The 23,194-nt window shown below is 39.6% G+C and overlaps 1 protein-coding gene across 1 annotated transcript in view; it reads right to left on the minus strand.

Annotated features, from left to right (window-relative positions):
* AFG2A (AFG2 AAA ATPase homolog A) overlaps positions 1 to 23,194 on the minus strand; it is a 221,719-nt gene that overhangs the window by 177,598 nt on the left and 20,927 nt on the right. The window contains 2 exon segments of the mRNA XM_054824028.1: positions 10,676 to 10,885; positions 17,383 to 17,537. Of these exon segments, the coding sequence (XP_054680003.1) occupies positions 10,676 to 10,885; positions 17,383 to 17,537 (365 nt within the window).

Below are 23,194 nucleotides of genomic sequence, written 5' to 3' on the forward strand. Positions count from 1 at the left end.
CATTGACCTGCAGCCACAACCAACGATGATTATCCACTGCCCTGAACAAAAAGAGCCAGCAGGTTTGATCTATTTTCCAGGGAACAGGTGTCCTCATAATTTCACTAGCAGAAACAACATCCTTCTTCACAGTCCAAAAACTGAACCACCTTTCCCTGAGTACCTTCAGGTAACTCTCAGCTCAGAGCAGTAGCGCAGCTTCAAACAGCGGGTATGCTAGAATTAAGAATGCATGGCAGGTGCACACTTATACATTGGCAGCGACAGAGCTTCTGTTACAGCCCCTCTTTCAATGGGACCATCTGGACTTTGTACCCAGATCTGTAGAATACAGATTCATTGCTCTACAAACGCAGCACGCTGGTTTTTGCACTCTCCCCTCTCCACACAATTTTTTTCACCCTTGCAATAACAGGTAATGCACTGACTTTAGCTTGACACTAGCACCATTGGAAACTACCTGCACGTATGTATGGGGAAAAATGTATACTCTAAAAAGAAACGTACAAGTTATCTGATATCAGCAAAGTATCCAGGCTATGCCACTATTTTTATTTCTTTATTTTCAAAGAGTTGTCCATTACCCAAAGGACCACGTGAGAAACAGCAGTTGTCAGACCTGGTGTACCACACAGGTAAAGGATTGCATAAGGATTGGAAGAACAGCGCCAGTGCCTTGCCCATAGGAAATGTAAATGATACAATTAGCACTGCTTCCTTTCATCAGCATCCACCCTTAAAGCAACTGCTGCAGTAGCTAAAGTGTCAGCAGCAGGCTTTCAACAACTTCAGAATTTGAGTCTGTTGGATACTTGTGTGGAAACAGAATTATTCATCAACGTAATTGATGAAGAACACAGGAAAGAAAGAGAGAAGGAAAAAACAAGGTGAGAGAAACACAAAGTCTTTTCCTACTATTCACTGTGGACACCGAACATGAGGAGCGTGCAGGAGTTTGTGCAGAACAGGCTGGCAGCTCGAAAAGACAGCATCCAGCTGCTCCAGGCCCTCACCATTCATCACACTCAGTGCAGATGAGGAATCCGGTAGCATGGGCCTAACACATCCTTAAGGAACAAGAACACAGTCTTCTCTTTCTGTCTAGCTTTCGGTTAAACTGAGCCGATACACTGAGAAACCTCTGCAGATTCTACTCACAATTATAGATTTCCTTTACTAACTTTTTCTTGCAGCCTGTGGACCTTCTCTTTCATGCCCTTATTTTCATAAGTAATCTCTATTCGCATCAGTATTCTCCTGGAAGCCAACATCATATACATCAGTGCCAACAGTGTACTGCTCTAATATGACACAACATCAAATAGCCTGACATTTTCTTTGCTTTTGTCTGAGCAAAAAAATACTTAAAACCAAAACTACTCTCTTTGAGCTTTAAGGTACAATATAATTTCAGATGCTCAGAGTTTTATTTTTAATTAAGCATTAAAATATGATCAAGGCAACATCAAAGCAATAAATACTGTTTAAAATGTTTCCAAAGAGAGTTATTTTGAATGCATGGTTTTGCTGTAAGCTTTGACATGAAGTTCTTCTCTATTTTTCTCTTCATTAAGCAGCAACTCCAGGCAAAAGACCACTATGTATTAATGACCTGTGCCTCTTCATTGAGAATTTTCATGAGATTTGATTTGAAGGTCTCCTAGTTTACCACACACGAGTGATACCAAAACCGCTGCTCAGAACCACAGTTGTTATTGCAAGCAGCTCAGAACTCTTATTATACGCGGCAATAAAGAGAAAGACTCCACAGTAAGCGAAAGCACACACAGAAGAGGAGGAATTGGTATATGTTTCATCTCATGCAAACACTTAAAACCACAACACAAACCCAAGAAATGTTCAAAGAAGCTGGTTATAGAAACTGGATTGGTTTAGCTCTGGTCCCACCTGAGCTGAACCTCTGCCTTATGCTGTCTGTAAATGGGCTGTCCTTTAGCTGAGATTGATGGGAGTTCTTTCAAAAGACAGATCTGCATGACAAGCCATCTACAGGCCACCCCAAAGTCACCGGCTGACAGCTGACACAGTTTCCAATTTTCACAAAGCTCACCTCCTGTTTTTAGGAAGTTTGCTTTGAAGTTGGAGGCCACTCAAGAAATACCAGGAGGGTTTGGTTGTTGTTGTTGGGGGGGGGTTATTATTTTTCAATGCTCTTCTAATGCTTAAAAAAAAAAAAAAATCAAATTACATGAGCCTGACTTAGTCAGCAAGTCAACATTTGTTGAAACACCATTTTTGGCCCAGAGGTGAGCATAATGATTCCTTTAAAAGCTGTTCACAGCTGGTGATATACTGACCAAGAGGTGCTAGTAACAAGTGGTCCAGCTTAATGATGTATAGCTCTGTTCTCTTCTGCAACAAGCCATCTTCCATATGAAGGGACGTGAAGAAATAAAGCCTGTTCCTTCTGATTATTTGCACAGTGACTCCAAAACCAGCAAAAGATTTGGAGCAGGGAATTTGCAGAAGTGGTTGTAGCTTAGCCATGCACATAAGCACACCATTTGTGAGCTCCAATCCAGACTAATCGTACAAAACCTGCCAATTCAGGCCCACTGTATCTGCTGAGTTTTGTTTATTCAGCCTCAAAGTAAAGATAGCTTCCAGGTATGCTCTGTTTAAAGACTATCCCATCCTCATTTACAAGATACATTACCTTTGTATCATGAAACCTTCCACTTCTTTATGGTCTGGATGGGGTGTTGATTTTTAAATTTTCTTTTTAAATAAAAAAAAGAAAAAAAGAAAATTCCTTACATTTAAAATACGATCAGAAAAAGCTCTTGAAAGAATAACCGCACAAAAGATAAAACCCCTGTATACAAGGCTGCAACATGAGATAAGCTTGTGTACACATGGTTATGACAGAAGTTCATGAAGTGTTTTTAAACTGGAAGAAGAACATCTGGTATCCCCAAAGTTAAAGAGTATCCGTAATTTTTCTAAGCAGTGCTTAAAAACACTTGCAGATTTTTTTCCACCTTCAACTGATGGGAAATTTAGCTGGTAACTTCCCTCTATAAATAATTTTTTACTGTCTTGACAATCAGGTGAATTATGCACTTATGGTTGTTGAGCCAGATGGACACAGCTTCAGATTTCTCCATCATACAGCTCTGCCTACTCTCTTCAAAAATACTGCCATAACCTCACATGCAGGTTCTGGGCTCTAACACAGACACACTAAACTATGTTAGCCATAGACTATGATTCATATTTGTTAAAAATCCAATTAGAGAATTTATATCACATCCTACAGATTATTACTCTACGATATATCATGCACGATTCCTTCTTTGCCAAGTTCAAAGTAGAAATGATCACACAGGCATTAAAATATCAGTCATAATTAATATTTAATTTCAAATGAAGTATCTAGCAACTGACCTCTGCACTGTGAATCGCCAAGATAAAAAGACAGGAGGTGCCAAAATTAGTCTTTAACTGTTCACAATGTGTACCTAGGGCAATGTTCATTGCCCACACTCAGACATCTGCATCAGAGTTAGACATTCACATTAACTGATTTGGACAGACCTACGTCTACCTCGCAGATGCAGTGCGCCTCACTCATGTGCTAATTTCTCATCAGACTGCAGGAGGAGCGTAGACAGCCAGCTCAGAGGAACAAGGCTTGATCCCACCCCTACCGGTACATCTTTCATGGAGTTAAAACCAGCATTTGGGCTTCCTTTTTTTTTTTCCCCTTTCCCCCTCCTCCATTCTTTCCAGTTCCATGACCATGCAGGTGAGATGATCTACTCTAACAAAATTAACTGATTTGGAAGAGACTCAGAAATTAGTTACATAGTCTTTTGATACTGTAATCTCTACGGCAAAATGCTATCCCATCCCTACCACAGTCAAACCAAAGCAACATACAACTCTGGCCGGCTGCAGGCAAGAGAGTTAACAAGATCAACAGTGAGACTTCCTTTATTTTAACAGTAAGGCTATTTCTAATGCAGAGGTTGTACATGTGTGATTTGGTAATTGGTTACGCTACATAGAACAATATTTGCTCAGAAAACATAGTATATTTGCTTGTTAAGGATAAAGCCTATTTCTTCTCTTTCAATGCTGTTTAATGATTTAATCTGCATTACTCCCGGCTTCTCAGCAGATGTAAACTCCAGGCTGAGCGCCGTGTACCGTTTTAATCGCTTCCTCTCCCTTTGCCCTGCATTCCAGAGGACCTTAAAAACTTGTTGACACCTGTCTGGTGTTTTAAAAACTTAAATTTCAACAGGTGCTTGTGGGCCCCAAAGCATCTAAGGGAGTAGGCTGGCAAAAAATTGTCATCCTCAATCCTTGCGGTGAAGTTGCTAAAACCAGCGTAATCAGACTGCAAAGGCAAATATAATATCCTTTCTTCGTTACTGGCATGCCTCAGAATTCACTTGTTTGCCAGACACCAGTATTGGTAGAGTGAACTCACTGGAAACATTGAATTAAATTCACTGCATGCACCAGCGCCTTCAGAGAGGGCCCTCTTCAGCACTCAGGCACAGCTGTCACTCAAATCTACCAGAATTTTGCATGCTTACCAAGTGTTGCGCCAGCACGGGCACAACAGTATCAAGTCAGAAGTGAAATTCTATCGTGACACAGCTGAAGCAGATCTAAGAGTAACTCATCCCGCTCACCTGCACCATCCACAGAGAAATCCCTTTACGAGGGATTCCAGTTCATCACAGATTTTCAGCACCGATTCCTATTCACTACCACTTTTAGCTAGAGGCTGAACAGCTGCCATCCACTGTTCTGTCTGGGACCATCCTTGGCACCATCGGGGCTGTATCCACATGGGATCCAAACAAAAAAAAATCATACACCAAGACAACACAAAATTAGCCATGAGCGCTGCAAACTGTATTCAGCTGCTGACGTTTCACCCCTTCAGCAACACCCCGTTCTGCGATTCCTACTTTTACCTTATTGCTGACAAACCCTTGGTAACTGAAAAGGAAAGAGAGAAACCAAGTGCTAATAAAAATTAATCTTCCAAAGTAATTGAGAAGGGACAAGAAAAAAGACAGGATTATCTTTGAATCATTTTCTGCTTGCCCATTCATTTTTGGGAAGCTTATGGTAAAAATGGATTAATGCCTTATTTTTAGTTGAGTAAAACATGCAGGTAGCTTCAGGATTAAAAGAGTTCACTAATGTATCTCAAATTGTTATCCCTTGTAAAAATGTTAAACAAATTTTCAAATATAGTTAGTTTCACTATCTGCTAATTAACTGATAAGTTATTGTAAATGTGTTACTATGGATCTTTTTAGAAATTTTATCAAACATTTGTCAGAGTTTCTCGTAAAACCACAATGCTGCTTTTTTTTTTTTTCCCCTCCATCTTAAATGTTTTGCTTAGCTAGTTACAGGCACCAAGCGTGCTTATTTCATGCTTCTGCCCACTGAAATCCCCATCAAAAAGCTAAACTATCTCCCCAAAATTCAGTGACAGTTCTTCACAAAGCAAAGCAGTTGGCCTTTCCAAGCCTCATTAATCTGTTTGAGCTGCCACAGCCAAGAGCTAAAGGGAAAAGCAGAGGAAACTTCAACTGGAAAATATTTTGACGTAATTCACCCAGATGACAAACTAAGCTTAAGCACATGTCAAGCACGGGGAGTGGTACAAAAGCATCGGCAGGGTGATACAGGAAGTTAAATCAAGCCAAGGTGAAGTCAGAGCTCTGAGAACAGTGTGTATTTTTGTAATTACTGCTAATTGAAAAAAGAAAAGATTCCTTCAGCCCAAGCATTTAAGTAACAGCAAATAAAATGTCAGGAATATTTTCTAACCTATTTTTTCTCCAGCATAGTTGGAGCTCTTAACCAATGCAATAATATTTTAGAGCAGTATAATACATGTCATCTGTACTGTTGGCCTGCTTTGTGTTTACATCCTTAAACACTACTTGCCATTATGGCTAGGTTTGGGGTTGTTTGGGGTTTTTTTAAATATTGCTTCATCACATTTATAACAATTTGTGTGTCTCAGATGAATTCCAAGGGTTTAACTTTTAGAGATCTAAATTTTCTAAAAATTTAAGCTGTTTTTTGTCACTATCACTAGGTGAGTTTTGCCCTTAGTTTTTATTTTAAACAGACAAATATTAAAAAGCACTAAGCAGCAAGGGGAAAAAATACGCTTCCGAAACCATTACAAGCATATAGAAGTTACCTGATTTTTCTTGTTACTTATTTTGTAAACTCAGGTAATCTGCTTGTTGAACAGAAAAGGGAACTCTAAGTCCCCTGTTGATATAACCCTGAGCAAAAGCCTCCTGAAATTAGCAGAGAGTCTCCCCCTGGTTTTAGCAGGCTGAGTAAGTAGAAGGTAATCCAATGCAGGATACTATCAACAACATACATCCCCTCTAGTACGCAGCATCCTGGGCTTATGGGCAAGTCAGGGGGCAAAAGGATTTTCCAATCCTCACAGCCTTCATGGGACCGTCATCTAAGGAGCACATTGCAACTGGGTGATGGAGTTTATCTGGGTAGGTACCATGGTGGTGCCTCCCAGCCTGACAACTTAAGAGCAAATTTCAGCATTCATTTTGAAATAGGTTAAAAACTACAAGACACAATGGTTTTCTTGTTTGGTAGTAAAGTTCATTATCTAGATATCATAATAATGAGAGAGAAAAAAAATATCCACAGAGATTCTCTGTAAGTTGCTTCCCAGAAAAGCAACAGAAAAATCTGTGAAGTAATATTCATTAGATTATTAGCACAACACAATGATGCAGGATTTCCTAAAAATAAAAAAAATCCAAGAAGGTAGTCATAACAAATCTAAATAAACTAAGATGCAAGAAAAATACAGATATAATTATCTCTGCCATACAGCAAGATATAGAAGTTTCCTCCAAAAATATTCTTATAATATCACCATAAAATCCTAGCGGTCTAACCAACATATATCTCAAAAAAGCAGCCAGCCGAAGCTGACCCTAAGTGCAGGAACTGTCAAAACAGTACAGAGAGATACTTGCCACAAACAGTCAAAAGAAGGGAAAAAGCGCCCACAGAAATAACACAGTGACAAAGGGTTTCTTCATGTTCAATTTCAGAAAACTAGATGACATCGAAAGCAAAAATGTCACAGAGACAGTTGTATATAACAGAAAGCTGTTATCAGCCTGGCAGAAGCTGGAAAGTATATCCCCCATCCTATTAATACTGATAGGTCCAATATCTGTATGCAATTTTCTTTGCCTATTAGAAAAAGAAATGCATAAGATACATTTCAGAAGAAAATTACAAGCTTTAGGGCGAGCACAAAAGGAGTATGAAGAAGTACAGAAGTGCATACAGGGTTGACTGAAATAAGAATTGAACCAGATCAAAAACTATTGATAAGTCGACTGATGTTCAATCCTAAAGAATGAAAAAGTTATCCTAATTCATTCCTTCACACAGTCTAATATTCGCTTGTATCCATGACCACAAAACACTGAAAACTCTCCAAGAAGTTGAGAACAATTTAGTTTTCTTTTTTGCAACAGAGGTTTGGGAGGGGGGGAATAATCAAGATGACCACTAAAACTCTGAAAAGCCTCAATGCTGCAAGAGATTTAGAAAATGGTGTGGTGGGAGGGAGCAGGAAGAGCCATCCCCTGAAAGTAGTTGACAACCTCCTCCCCAGTAAATTTAGCGGATATATTGTATTAGAGACAAAGAAAGTCAAGTGAAGGAATACAAATAAACAATTCCCTTTAGGAATGATATGCAAGATTGCTTTGTAAAACAAACAAATCAACCAACTGCTTTTCTCTGGAAAAGGAAAAGGTCACCAATCTTGGTGAAAATATAGCTATAAAAAGTTTTGGCCAAATATCAAAGAGCGTGTTTACAAAAGGGCCACGTTCATTGTAACACTAACCATTCAAACTTCACAATAGATTTCAGGAGAGAACAGGATGCAACGTCAAACATCTGTTATCACGTTATTTTCTTCAGCTCCTCTGCCCAGAAGTTACATCTAGACTTTGCCCATCTTCCAAACCTCATTAGAGGCAAGTCAGACACGGGCTGGAGGCTGCGTCATTTTGACCATGCCTCATACAGCATGATGACAGCCAGCCATGCCCAACACACATGGAAATGTCACATTTTAACAGCTTACATTTAACCCAGCTGAAGTGCCTCATTTAACACAATCAGCTGTCCAAATTGCACGGACATTGCATAGACACATCTGGGAAACAGTGCAAAGCCTTCCTGGAGGCCGGCTGGGGCAGGGGTGATACCTGTTGCACCCAAGCAGGGCAGTCAACTTCGACAAGTAGAGGACGTTCAGCACTTCTTGAGTTAGACTTACTGTGCCCATGTATCTTAAATGTAGCATGCAGACATAACAGGTCCAAAAATCACTGGACCAAGTAAGCACTGCATGTAACGTACTCAATTTCCTCTCAGGTTTCAGGCACAGGGAAAGACGGCATCCAGCAGCCTGCTCCCGCAGCCAGAGCTATGCTTGCTGTCTGCAGTCTGTTCTCGAGACCAACCCAAGAACCTGAGCCACCTGAACTATCCTGAAAGAGTACACATATTCTACAGGCTGTACAGCAGACACTTTTCATCAAAATTACTTATTTGGGGCAAGAGAGACTGGAAGGAAAATGCAAGTCTGAAAAGTAAATTATCAAGAAATACGCTTCCATTTCAAAAAGCCTGGTATCGGTTCCAGGGACAGATATTTGAGACATAACGTAGAGAATAGGAAAATTAATAGGACTATAAGCAAGAAAAGAAAAATCCCCTCTCAAACAAAAAACAAAAAACCCCTACAAATTCATCTACTTTGGATTTATTGCAGGAACACAGAGTGGAAATTAATTCATGCCTGTTGTGCTTTAAGTACAGACAATGATGTTTAACACATTTAGTACATGATGGATGTCTCCTTTTCTGTCCAGGAAGCAAATGTGAAGTTAGAGAAAGTGGGCTATGTTCCCTTCCTGGAGTCAACATATCCAAGGCTGGACACGCTCCAGAGCTATGCTTCTTGAAACATCTGTACATTGACTATTCGACCAGTTCGAGGCCAAGGGATTTAAACCAACAGGGAATAAAATGCAGTTTACCCAAGCCAGCCGCTTCTGCTGTGGCTCGTCAATGACAGGGGGGTTTGCACCGCCAGAACTCCACTGTGAACAAACACTGCATTACTGTACAAAAGCATTTCATAACAGTGTACCTTCAGCTACCTCCTATTCAGCATGAGCCACCTTTTACTTTTGGACAATTCACTGCATCAGTAAAAAAATGTCTGATGTAGCTATGTCTGATGAATACAGGATAGCAACAGCATTCATTTTTAACTGGTTTTTGTCTGGGGTTTTTTTGGGTTTTGGTTGGGTTTTTTTTTTTGACTGCTACCTTTTTCCCCACCCTTTCAGGCATCAGTGCTTTGGGCAAGACAAAGAAGAATGTTTTCTTTTAAGCAGTGCAGGAGGAAAAGGTTACCTTGTTTACCAGTAACTCCAGAGTACAAAGAACTACTTTGTCTTTATGGAACAGGCAGTAAAGGTAGTGTTTCTTAAGGGCTGACGTTTCCAAGGCTGCTCTTGTTGATGTGACCATGACCCAGAGGCCCGTCTTCAATACCGGGAAGCACAGGCAATGAGGGGCTGCTGGCTTCAGGGCCAGTGCAACCGCCTCTGCTCCCAGAGAGGACGGGATCTGGAGCTACACTTACAGTGTGTTGGAAAGGATAGGCAGAGGAGGAAGCTCCGTAGAAACTAACAACACAGAAGGCTTTGTGAGTAAAGAGATGGTCAACAGACAAGGGGACGTGATCTCACTGCTGAGGAGATGATACTTTTAAAATACTTAAACAAATGTTTTTTCTTGCACTTCATTAACATTCTGACACAGCTGCAAGGCTACCCCATGTGGGATCACTCTGCTATCTTCTTTTTTTTCTTCCTATGTGATGAAGCTCAGTTTTATTATTAAATAACTTCCATTCATGCATTTTCCATACAACCCACAGTAATCAATTACACTGATTCATAGGCAATGAAATCCAAGTTTTCTATACTTAAAGTGTTTCTTATGCTGAGAGAATATCCCACTTATCCAAGGATAGTCCAGATATAACTGATTTTGCAAACTTTCTAAAAAACTGATGAAGTAGAATTGTTTCCCCTGAAAAATGGCAAATAGGGCAAGAAAAGTCTGAATGAACCATGAACAGTAAAATAAAGTGACTTTCCTGAGGAATTAAAAAGAATGTAAGATGAGATGATAATATTTCCATGCAAGCAAGTAATTATTACAGTAGGAAGAGCTACCCACTATCCAGAGTTGTATTTATATTGCTTTAAGAATTTCATTGTTTCCATTTTTAAAAAGATTTTAAGTAATGCCAATAATTAACATGTCACTACACAGCTTACCCAGCCATCCAACATAACTTCTGTGCTGTGATAAAATAAATAAATAGTTTTTAAAAAGCACACAAGAAAGCACTAGTCTTTTTCAAAAGAAAACACAAACCTTACTTGATATTTACAAGGTGTTCACTGCAGCACTTGTAATGATCAGAAACTAAGAGCCACTGGATTCTAGCAGTGGAAATTGGTAAGATATCAATTGTCATGCAGGAGTTAAGAAAATGTAAGACTAAATAGCCTACCTTCACTGCCAAGAAGTTGAGACCACTTTCATGAGCCAAAGCTTTTGCTATCATTGTTTTTGAGCACCCAGGAGGCCCGTAAAGCAGCACACCTTTTGGAGGCTGAATCCCCATTCGGGTGAAGGAGTCAGGATGCTTGAGGGGCCATTCAACTGCCTGCTTCAATTTCAGCTTGACATCTTCCAGTCCTCCTATGTCTGACCAAGATACCTGCAAAGCAGAAAATTTTGCTGAATTCAGACAGTGGAGCAAAACTATTAAAAAAGAAAACAAAAATGCTCTGTAGAATGCCTAATGGTTATTTCATTAAGTTGTTTTTAACAAGTCACTTCTTCAAAAAAGCTTTTTTAAACAAGAAGCAATTATTAATGAAGTCACACAACATAAATGGGATTAGACTCACTTTATGCTGGTGGATGCAGGTAAAATATTTTGTCTCTACTTCAAAGGTCAATAACAAAGTACGTAAAAATAACAATAAAATGACAGCATGATCACACAGGCAGCAACACTTTGTGTGATCACCAGCAAAGTCACAACTCAATTCTCTTGTTTTTTAATGTGATGCTGATGCAGAATTTGTAAATTACTTTGATGTCTTCCCTGAAGCAAAGGGCTGTATAAGCCCAAGCTGGTTTTATTTATAGCTGCAGAGTAAGGCCCTGATCCCAGCTGTATAACCCCACTAAGCTGAACGGGACTGAGCATTAGAAGTTTTGAGGGTTCTGCCACTTGCCAACACTATTGCTCCCATACAAGACTTGGGCATTAGAGATTTGACTACAAGCTTAAAAACAAACAATCCTCCAAACAGACAAGTATCTACACAGAAGAAAAACTACACACAAAACAGCAACATTCAAACCCAACTGCAGTTAAATTTGCTCTGCTGAAGACACAGGACAAGCTTGTCAGGCATATATGAAGACAGAACTAATACGTCCTACGCAAAACAGCACATGGATCTAAAACCTGCTACACCTCTCCTCGCATTGCTGTCAACATGCCTGAGACTTTTCCCCACATCCCCTGGCCTGTTCTTCGCCCTGTCACCATCCATTCCTGTCCACTTCAAATATTAAACATGTCAAGATGCACCTAAATCAAATGATCTTCTGCCTTAAAACACTCTTCCAAAAATTTATCAGACATAAATCACCCTTCAGCTCTGGAAAGTCAGCTACACTTGAAAGGCAAGCAGGGTATTCCTAAGAGGCAACGCATCACCTTTCTCCTGACTTGAACATTGGTGTCCCTCCTGGCTTGTCCCTGTTGCCATTTTTCTGATACCAGTACACAGAGTGGAAATTAAAAGTAGAAAGTCCCTGACAGAGGCAATTCAGTCTACTACGGAAATGGAAGAAAAAGAGTATTTGGATTTGCTGCAAGCACTTTTGTGCAAGTCCAAGCAAACTACAAACCAAATAAAACTTCTCCTCAATTGACAGTCTTTGACACAGAAGAAAATTACAAAGACAGCAAACACCAAAGATCAAAACGCATAGGTCAACCCCTCAGAAATATTGTGAGTTTAAAGGCTAACTGGAAGGCGAAGAGCTGCCAGTCTGCTGCCTGCAGAACATCATCTGCATCACACCAGGAATATGTTACAGGAACTCTAGGAAAAAAAAAAACCAACCTCTTTCTTAGTGACCAGCAGCTTCTGGTTCTTAAATAATTACTTTATAAGCCTGAGGAAGTATGAAATATGTAGAGCAGATCACCACTGACTGCTAAGAAGGATTTGAGGGCAGAAGGATCTGCCAAAGGCAGGATTCCCTTATGGGAAAAAAAAAAGAAAAACAGAAAAGAAACACAAATTCAGTAAAGGTCATAGTGGAGTGAAGACTGAATCAGACACAGCAGAGTATCCCAGTAGCAAGGGGAAGAAAGCATTTTAGCAGGGGCATTACCAAAGCAGCGTGCCATTTCTGCTAACTTGTGAGCCAACTTTTGCAACTTGCCAATATTCCCTTCTGAAGTGCTGCTTCATGCTACGAGCAAGACTAACTGCACAAATCTGATTAAATGAATGGTAGCAAACGGATGAAAACAGGCTGTGCACAAGTCTGTGGTCTTGAAATGAAAGTGTTGAAATTCAACAAAAACAGTAAAGGGAGAAACTCCATAACACTCTGGAAAGGAGAGGGAAACACAAGCATGAATTCCTACCACCAGACTTTGAGCTAGGTATCTTGGGCTACCAACACAGCCAAAAGAGACACACCTTCATGGAGCAATTCAGCTCTAGTACAAACTCTTTCAGAAGTCAGACAGGTGGTCTCACACCCAGTTTCTCTCTTTCCTTTAGAGGGAACATACAGCAAGGAGGTGTCCAATTTAGGCACCTCAGTTAAGGGCCTAACGGTAAGAAGAATCCTCCTTTCCTGCCCGAGTTTTCACAATAAGAGACAGAAATCCACCTACAGATTTTTAATGACAATGAAGCAAACATTCAAGTTCATAAAAAGTGAAGACGTGTCAGATACCTCACTTGCATCTTGCCACTGCTCCACCCATGCAGACTACTCCTTTTCACTCAAATTTCATGGTTAAATAATATAATTAAACTCAGGACAGTTAATTCCAATCTTCCCTTATTCTAAAAGCTGGTATTTCTAAGTCAGATCTGAAATACTGTCAATGTTTTAAATTTCATTTTGAAGATACGTATTACCTACTCCTACAACCCTTAATTCTACCTAGCAGCTCTGTAAACTGCACAGAACTAAATCTTGGCAATTTTAAACAACTTTTTCTTACAGAAGACAACATATAACATAAGCTTGTTCTCATTTTTCAGTATCGATCCTTACTCATACCTGGTAAAGCATGGACTACTTACTCCTATCACCATGTCTTTCTAGCTAGACAAAGATTTTGACAAGGATGAACAAGAACTTCTTAAAATTAAGCAAGCCATCAGGAATTCCCTATAACTTTCAGTAACAGAAGGCAAAAATCCATTAGCAATACTTTGCACACATAAAAAAGTCAGCAGAAAACACCTAAATGTTATTTTTATCCTCTTGCAAATATTCAGAATATTGCACAAGTCTCCTGAGGTGTTATTCAAATGATTTTTCAGACTCGGTATATGTCATACATCCAGACAAGTGATAGAATTGTACAGAAAAGGTGTATATGAAGGTTGTTTTCAGTCATCTAGAGACTTATTCTGATTTTGCTTGCATTTAAAATCAGGAAGGGGAGGAAAGGGAGACAACTGGGTCAGGACATACAAACAGGGCCACTAAATGTGAGCTTGCCCATTAAGAGTTGAAAAAGAAAGTTAACCAGTCAAAGATTCAGATTACTTACTTAGAATTTCTATAATACAAGGTATGGAATTCAAGCAGCAATGGTATTAAAAGCAAAAATAACTAATAAAACACTACCTTCACATTCTGGTCAAGTCCTAAACAGAAATATTTTTTTTCCCCTCATTTCAAAAGGATAGAGATAAGTACCAGGAAAAAAAAAACAAACAGTCCACCAACAATAAAACAGTCACAAGTAAGAATTCTTTTAGATACACATAAGCTTGGAAAAACTAGATGGATTAGTTTTGCACAAAAATCCTCAGTAATTTCCCAGCTGCAATTAACACAAATCCTAGCGCGCACATTCGGACAGCTAGCTACACTTCCTTTACCTGCACACAAACTCAACAGAAAGTTTTTTTGCAACATAAGCAATGAAGTGTGATACTCTGTCACTGTGGAAATTGTTTTAAAGACTAGCCTTGGGGCTGAGCTTACATATGCAAAGACAGTGCTCTGCTACAGTGTGTAAGACACCAAGATTTCATTACTGCCGTAATCTTTAGCTCTCCCCAGGTCAACAGAGCTCAGAATACGATGCAGAGCAGCAACTCCCCAGAGGCTGTCAAGCAGCAGCAATAAAGAAATAAAGCAGACGTGCAAAGGATGTCTCATCCAGAACCTTTTGGCTGCAAAGACACAAATCTGAGCATTGAATTACAGTAAAGGGAGTGAAACGGGCAACCAAAACCCATCACACTCTACAAAAATTTCAGAAGGACCCATAGGAGAGGGAGGAACAGCAACTACAGTGCAACTCTCAAAAGAACTAAAGTATTAACTTCCTGATTTATAACGTGCATCCCCTCTCTCCTAAATCCCTGCTGCAGAAAAAGCAGCTTTCTAAAAAGTTTGTAACACATAGCAAAGTTCAAGAACAATTCTGTAAAAACAGAAAACAAGATGCTACATGGAACCAGGCAGCAAGTATTTTGCATTTGCCTTGGTCACAGCCAATGTGCATGGCAATCCGGACACAACTAGAAGGACAAAGGAATGCAGAAAGGAACACAAAAACCCAAATGTGGTGGCACCTCCACCTCCAGCACAGTCTCACTTTCTGTCTACCACCCCAAACTCACTTCATATTGGCTATTTTCCGCACCAGTAATTTTGAATATGCTTGGAATAAAAAAAGAAAAAAAAGAAGCTCAATTTATGTCAATGACAAACCCCCTAATAACTAGCTTGTCATAGAGCACTTTTCAGAAGCAGACTGCAAAGCATTCCATAAAGGTTATCAAATACCCTCATATACCATGAAGTGCCTTGCTTGAGGCCACCTGAACAAGTCACTTCTAATATATCTCCTTGTTCTTTAGCTACTACCCCAACTATACACACAACAGGAGTTTTTTCTAGGTTTTAAATAAGACAAAAGACTGCATCAGAGCAATTTAGCCTAGTAGCCTTCTAAACAGCCAAGCAACTAGTGCCAAGCAAAGACTGATTTGAAAATTAAGTTTTCTTTACAGCTTACTCAAAGTTCCACAGATTTCAGAGAACAAGCTCCATGTTGATGAAACAATTTGGCCATCCTGGCCACCCAGCCACAGCATAACCAAGTTCCTTCAACTAACCAATGGATTTGAGCTGACTTAGGGCACTTTCCCACCTCAAATACAAATGGTAATGGAGTAATTAGCCTTGAGGGTGGTGGTGTTACAATACTGGATTCGTAGTACTGTGATTTTCATGGACAGTCATGTCAGTATTCCCAGATATTCAGACTGCTTCTGAGCATGCACAGGTACCTTCATCTTGGTAAGCTGGTAGCTCAGCAGCCCAAAATAATGGTTAAACTGAATTCCAGCACCTCCTTTGGTAGGTGATGTGGGAGGACACAAAATCTGGTACTTTAGATTCCGCTTTAAACTCACCTCAGGCACCAAGCAGATGGCCTGAAATTTACCCTACATCTTCACAGAATACACATTATTTTGTAAAAATGCAGGTCCTGTCAGTGCAAAAGGAATCTGCAGTATGTTATCTTTCCTTCAATAAAGCAATGCATTTCAGCGGTACTCCAGTGACTCAGCTGGTGTTTAACAAATAAAAGTAAGCGACAATCAAGGAAGCCATTGGCAGGATGGTTTAGTGGACAACAGGAGCCTGAGTAGTAGGTTGACATGGATTCAGAACAGATTTCCTGCAGTACCTGGAGACCTCACTTCTGTCTGTCTGTCTTGTGCTGTTTAGCAGCACTCCATCTGGTTCCAAATGGACTGGTATGTCTAAAAGGCACAGTACAGTGATAATGACGTAAGCCCAAGGGCCAGTAGCACAATATGCAACGAGAGAATTAGTAACTCCGGTTCTCAGCAGAACTAATTAGCCTTTGCGGATATTGATGCCACTACACAGTTTCCAGGAAAAGCTGTATGGGGCCAGCCCAGGCATTTCCACCCAGCACTTCACTGCACAGCGTGGGCTCTTAACAAGCCAAGTGTGATATCCGAGCTGGCTGTGTGCAGCATCCTGTTCGCAGATTTTATTTCCCATTCCTATAGTTTGGGAATAAGGGTCTACAGTTGTGCAATCTAATTCCCAGATGACTCATCTTCATGCAATGATACATAAATGTTTTCTTCTAGGACTTGGGGAGCTGCTGAGAAACACCAGCATAATGGCTGACAGAGTCAAGATTTAGTAAGATTAAACACAGCATTTTCTTTTGCTGAATCTTCTTAAGCCAGCTCAGAGTCATCTTAAAGCAGATCAGTTCCCCAGCCCAATTTATGTTGTGTCTGCTACTGAACTACTATAATACATAAGTGAGAAGGCAGTCAGCAGGATAAAGAAGAACCTGGCACTGCCAAAAGAACTGTTCATACAATGACAGCCCCTGATGGGTAACTGCTTGGCAGCGATAACCTACCTACTGTACCTAATTCTGCCCTCAGTTAAAACCATATAATGCCACTGAAGACATTCACATCACAGCAGTATGAACTGCATAGAGAATTAGTCAACTGCTTTACATAAAATCACAGCAATCAATCTCTTTAAAACTTTGTTCCAATACGCTTCGGTTACAAATGCTAACAGTTTCTGCTTAAGTTTGTGTCTGCTTTACAAAAGGCTCCAGCTTTCAGGGCTATCCATTAACCCACTCAGCATACAGAACTACAGATCAGGAGGTATGCTCCTGCACTACAAACTCTTCCTACAGGATTAGGAACTTCAGCTTCTGTAAATAGGTCTTCAAAATTATAATTAAACAAATAAATATGCAAACAAAAAGAGGATGCACAATATTTATTGTTATTTTGAGGCTTCCACTTCCCAAAAATTTCTCTCTTTTGGTAGGGCATTTCAATACCTAACTGCAACTCTTAATATGGCTCTAACAATGTTACTAGCATATTGCAAAAAATAACTTACTTTTGGCACATCAACTGCCACCTCCCTCATGGCACTGGGCCTGACATCATTCATCCCCTGCAGGAAGTCATTGAAAGCAATCATCACTGACCCAGCCACCTCGTTGTCTAATAGGTTAGGTCTTTCCCCCAGTGCTCTCCGCAATGCGTACAAACCTATTGAAAACAAAGAAAACATGGAAATATGTAGACTTCCTCCTGGTAATCACAAACACAAAATGTACAACACAAACACAAAGCAGGTCTGGAAAGGAAATGATGTTCAAAAGAACGTCTCAATGCCAGGCCTCAACTAGGTCAAAAAACATGCAAGACACTTCCGATGAGAGAGCAAGAAAAAGGGGATTTAATGACCACAGACAGAATATAAACTAAATCTGTTCCAAAAGACAGAATGAAACAGCCTTGCCCCTGTGTTCCCAGAGATGAAGCTACCAGGACAAAACCTCCAAATGTCCACACGTCGATCCGAACACATTTCTAAACCACAAGAGGAAGAGGGATAATGAACATTCAAGGCAAATGTTAAATCAGCTCACAAAAGGCATTTGCAGACTTGTCCATTCCTCTATTACTAGGGCTGTGTTTTCCAAGCTGCTCTTAAAAACAAACCGATGAGATTTCTTTTACTTTCATTGGAACCCTATTTTGCTATCTAATAAGGTGCCAGATACTTATATTTTTCTTGATACGCAACAAACATTCCCTGCAACACTCAACAGCTCTTTGTTCCCTTCAGCAATCACACTTTTCAAACATGGGCATAGCTTTTACCTTCTCCTTCGGCCAAATCACTCACATACAATACCTATAAATCTTGATACTAATTCCTAGCTTCCCCCTATAATTCAATCCTTCAAAAGCCACTCAGGTCCCACCCACTTGCACATCAATATATCAATAGTCCTCATGCAGGACCAAGTGGTACCATCTGCAGCTCCCAGGCACTCCCCAGAGGGAGCAACTACGGCCCCCACTGTGTAAGATGCCCAGAAGCATCATGGTTTTCCCACTCTATAATTATGCCTTTTAAGGTCTAATATGATTTGGAGTTCTATTGCTTCTACTTCCAACTCTGTTCTGTGAACTGAAACTGTTAAAGATGTGATTTAGTATATTATTACATGATGAGTATAATCTTGTATACACACATGCAGATATGTAATATAACCTGTCATGTGTTAAAAAAAAAAGAGGTAGTTAGTACACCATTTCACCTTGCATGACCATAAAAAGACAAACATTTGCTAAATCTTTTCTATATTTAACCAAACAAAACATCAATTAGTGCTACATGAAAGGACAATAAAAGGGATAAGCCATTTCTGAAAATAGACATGGTTTTAACTTTCAGCAGATTGTTGTCTTTTTTCTACAGAGGCACTGGTAGATGCAGACATGCAAAGTTTCTGACAATTACAGGAATTCTGCATTTCCTACAATATATACAACGTGTGAAGAGATATAATATCTCCCCTGTGAAGCAGTACAGCTGGTGTCTCTCCATAAACTGCCAATTATGGCAGAGTCTGAGCACCTGCATTCAATACCCAGGCTCTTAATACAATAATGAAAAAAAAAGTTTGTAATTCAGGTTTCCCCTTGCACAGAACATCCAGAACTAATAAGATATATAAATAAAAACATTCCATGAGGCCAAGGAGAAAAATGAAAATCTGGTCACCAGAGGACAAGTATAAAATATAACTGACTCATTTTAACAACCCAGACAATTTTCATGTCATTCCTCCCCCCCTTCTTCCTTCCTCTGAAACAGTTCATTTTAAGCAAACAAAAAACTTAAGCAAGACAATACAGATTAACTCCCCCAGATTTAAAATTTACATCCAAGCAAATAACAAACTCAACATCTTATTCTAGTGTCATTGCAGGTAACACTTCAGGGGGTGGAAGTAGGTATTGGGGTTGAGTCCTACATTTTCTTTTTGGCAAAGTCAATTCATCTGGCACTCTCACTTTAAAAAAAAAATGAAAGACTAAAATAGCGTAGCATGAAATTAAGTCAGAGAAAGCAAGCAACTGATAAGGATCTCTGCTCCTCATTTCTATACATATCTGCTCCATCAGGTACCAGTTTAGCCTAGTGCCCATTTGATGCATTTTAATTGTGTCATGGTTATCTTTTCTCCATGACATGATGAATTCTTAAAAACAACTTTATTTTAAAAAAATTGAGAGAACAGCACATAAAAATGCCCAAGGAGAGCAGTGCTCTTAAGGACCATTTCTGCCTGTGCTACTCGGAGTACGAGTGAAATTTCAGTCCTCAGCAGCAGGTATGAAATGCAACAGCCTTGATCCAGAACAGGAATAAAGAGGTCACAGCTTTTCAAACAAATCCTGAATTCATTTCAGCATGTGCACTCACACACCACTGCACAGGTCAGCATTTAATTGAAACAATGTTTTACATTAAAACAATAATAAAAAACAGATTGAAAAAGAAAGCATGATTCTTCCTGTTTCCTCCTGTTATCATAATCATTCTTTCCTGCACTTCAGATTGACCTCTAACCAGAGCAGGGGGAGGGGGGGGAAGTCTTATTAACAGGAGAATGATGCAGCCAGTGATTTGCCGGAGGCAGAAAAACACATCCTTGTCTCGAGACAGTGAAAGATATATTTAATGTAAGGAAATGCAGGGTACAGTGCAAAACATGCTGCTAGAAGCCACGCAGAGGGCAAAGGAGGTGAAACACTACAGTGAACCCAAGGTTATCACTACAGAAGTTATACTGCAGATAAACTGAAGATTCAGACATAGTACCACAGAAAACATTGAGCATCTCAGCTTAGCGTTGGGTATCTTTACATGGGAATGTTTTGATTTGAGTATACGTCATTGCTGTAAACTGACTCTGAGCACAGCATTTGTTTCAGCTTTGCTCGCTCCTTTTCAGATGCTACTTCATTCTTAAGGATTAATGACCATCAATAGCCTTTTGGCAGTGACTGGAGGCTTAGAAGTGCGGAGGAAGGACACAGACATAGTTAGCCTGCTGTGTGGTCAGTGGGACTACCCTAATCAGAAGAAAAACTTCACTCAGAAGGCAGCCTTTGCAATAGTGAACACCACTGATTCTCGGTGGAGTATAAATGGAAAATCCCAGTTAAAAAAAAAAAACACAAAACAAACCACAACAAGCATAATAAGTCATGCATGATTACAAACAATGGAAAATAAACAATTTGTTCCAGTCCAGCAACTATGTGTTCTACCTCACCAACTCATCCTGTCTGTCTAGAACAGAGGAAACTAAGTGGACAGAGGGGAAAAAAAACCCAGCAGAACGCCCTGTCCTGGTACAGATGAACCTGGGTTAGTACCAGGCTATGCATGAGGTCGATAGTATTGTTTCCCTGTAAGACTTTCTTGCTCGTAGCTTGGCTAAGTGTTGGCACATTAGATCATAATCACGAATGTCTGAGCCCAAGAACAGACTCTACAACACTACTGTATTTGTCAGAGTCTGTGTATAATTATACACTACTGTAAATAACAGAAAGCATCCACTCAAAATGACAAACATATATATATACACTTTAGGTTTCAAAAACAGAATATACACAACACTTGAGGAAACAAACTGAACAAAACAAAATGGTTAATCATGCATCTTTCACTGCCCATCAGCTGCTACTTCTACAAATCCATCTTGTCTGGATTTATTCTACCAGAATCCTAATACCAGAATTTTTAAGTAGCTTCAAAGAAATTGTAATCATCTTGTAAGATTGTTTACAAAAGGAAATGTTTCTTCTTTCCTTGCTAATCTGGCATTTCCCTCCCAAATTATTATGGCCAAACCCAGAAGACAGATACCATTTCTCCCAGTGACAGCTGTCAGATCCAACATGATACTCTCCTGCCTGGCTCTAAGTGGAATGCTTGACAGCATATGGAAAGATTACAGCTTCCTAACAGCACTGGATGGGACATCTTCCTCTACTTCTAGATTTTTACATACTATACTTCAAAATGTAACAGTTTCATGTATAGCAAAAGCATTTCATATAATTTAAAATCAATTTTGAACTTCAGAAACCATAAGAGGCACATACCTGACTTCACAGGCAATGGAAACAAAAGTTATTCCAGTGTTTAATATTTTTGAGATAAGGAGCCCTTCTGCTTTGTATTTGGCATTTTTTAATCAGCACGGCTTTCTGCACTCATTCAAGACAACCAACCCAAAATTATACTAGGAAATCTTTTATAGGACTTCAAGTATCATATACTATAAATCACATGTATTCTTGAACTTATCATAGCCTACAATAAACATAAACAAAGAAAGTTTATAGCACTTCATTACATCAGGATATTGGATGGTCAAATGCAAGAGGAAAAAAAAAAATAAAGAACACGTGTATGTATGTTGTTTGCAGTTATGCACAAATATACAATACCCCAGACGAAGCCTGCGTGCCTAGCAGATGGAAGCCTTGCCATCACCTGGTAAGGACCACTGCTCCTCTGAGAATGTCCCATAGACACATCCTCACCTGTTCAGTCAACCTTTCATCCTGTGCAGACCCAGCAAACCAGCTCTCCTACCCATCTCGGTGGAACACCACTAGGTAGTAACAAGAGCAGCTACCATAAGCACTGAGGGACAGCAGGGATCTGTCTGGGCAAAGGCTCTTTTTCCCTTTACTCCTCTGATGATGTACAGCACCACCAGGCAAGCACCTGATGTCTGTTGACCACTAGCAAGCTTTCTGGGGCAAGAACCATGATTCACAATAGCTGAAAAATTCAGATGCGTTCTTCCATTTGCATCCTAAGAAACTTCTACAATTTGGAAGAGATGTACATCAGTATGGACTCAAACACACCATCAAATTTACCTAGGAATAAAAAAAATAAAATAAATAAAAATTAAAAAATAATAATCCATGGACCAGACTCCTACGAATATATTTTGAAACTTATTTCTTTTTTATTTAATCTGTACATAAAATGCATGCCTATTTAGAAAAAATTTCAGGAAGCAGAAACCCTTACTTTTGCTCTTGAACCCATATTCTGCAATCTGTCTTTAACTGCCAGCACTATATGGGAAAATCCCTGAAGAACTTTCATATAGTGTTTGCACAGGAAAGATAATGCCCTTAAACCCCTTGTAACCATAACATTGCAAATTCACTCGGCTAACCTGAGCACTAATCTACTGTAGGGATTACGTACACGATTTATAGTCCTTCGTAAAGAGCTACGGCATTTGCTGGAACATGTCTATGGAGCTGACTAAAAGTTGCTGAGAGGTACTACAGGGAAGGGAAAGGAAGGAAGTTTATTTTCAAAACTTCTTTCATACAGGAAACAGTTTATTCACCTATCAGGTACACACACATCATTTATCCTAAGACAACGACAACAGAGGGAAATAAGGAATACCAGACTGCCTGCTCTGATATGTAAATGTACCTAAGCTAAGGTTAGTCATACGTATATTAGAAGAAAAATAAGTACTGCCAGGCTACTAGAATAACAAGGGCAGAAAGACAAGAAGTAACAGTTAGTGGCTAAATGCCGGTCTAATTGTAATTAGGAACATTGTTAAGTCAGAATATAGCTAAAAGTTAGAGAGACCTATGAAAACTTTGCCTGAAAATATCTAAGCTCTGTCCCCCAAGAGTAGCTGTTCATTCTACACACAAATGCCTACTACTAACTGATTTTACTCCTGCAGAACTAACACGGACATACAAGTTAAGCTACATTTCACCAGATGATCTTTTATGATTTTTTAATTAAACAAAAGAACTAAGACTGCTTCCAGATCCTA

Source organism: Grus americana, chromosome 4 (genome assembly GCF_028858705.1).
Source record: "Grus americana isolate bGruAme1 chromosome 4, bGruAme1.mat, whole genome shotgun sequence".
NCBI classification, from domain to species: domain Eukaryota; kingdom Metazoa; phylum Chordata; class Aves; order Gruiformes; family Gruidae; genus Grus; species Grus americana.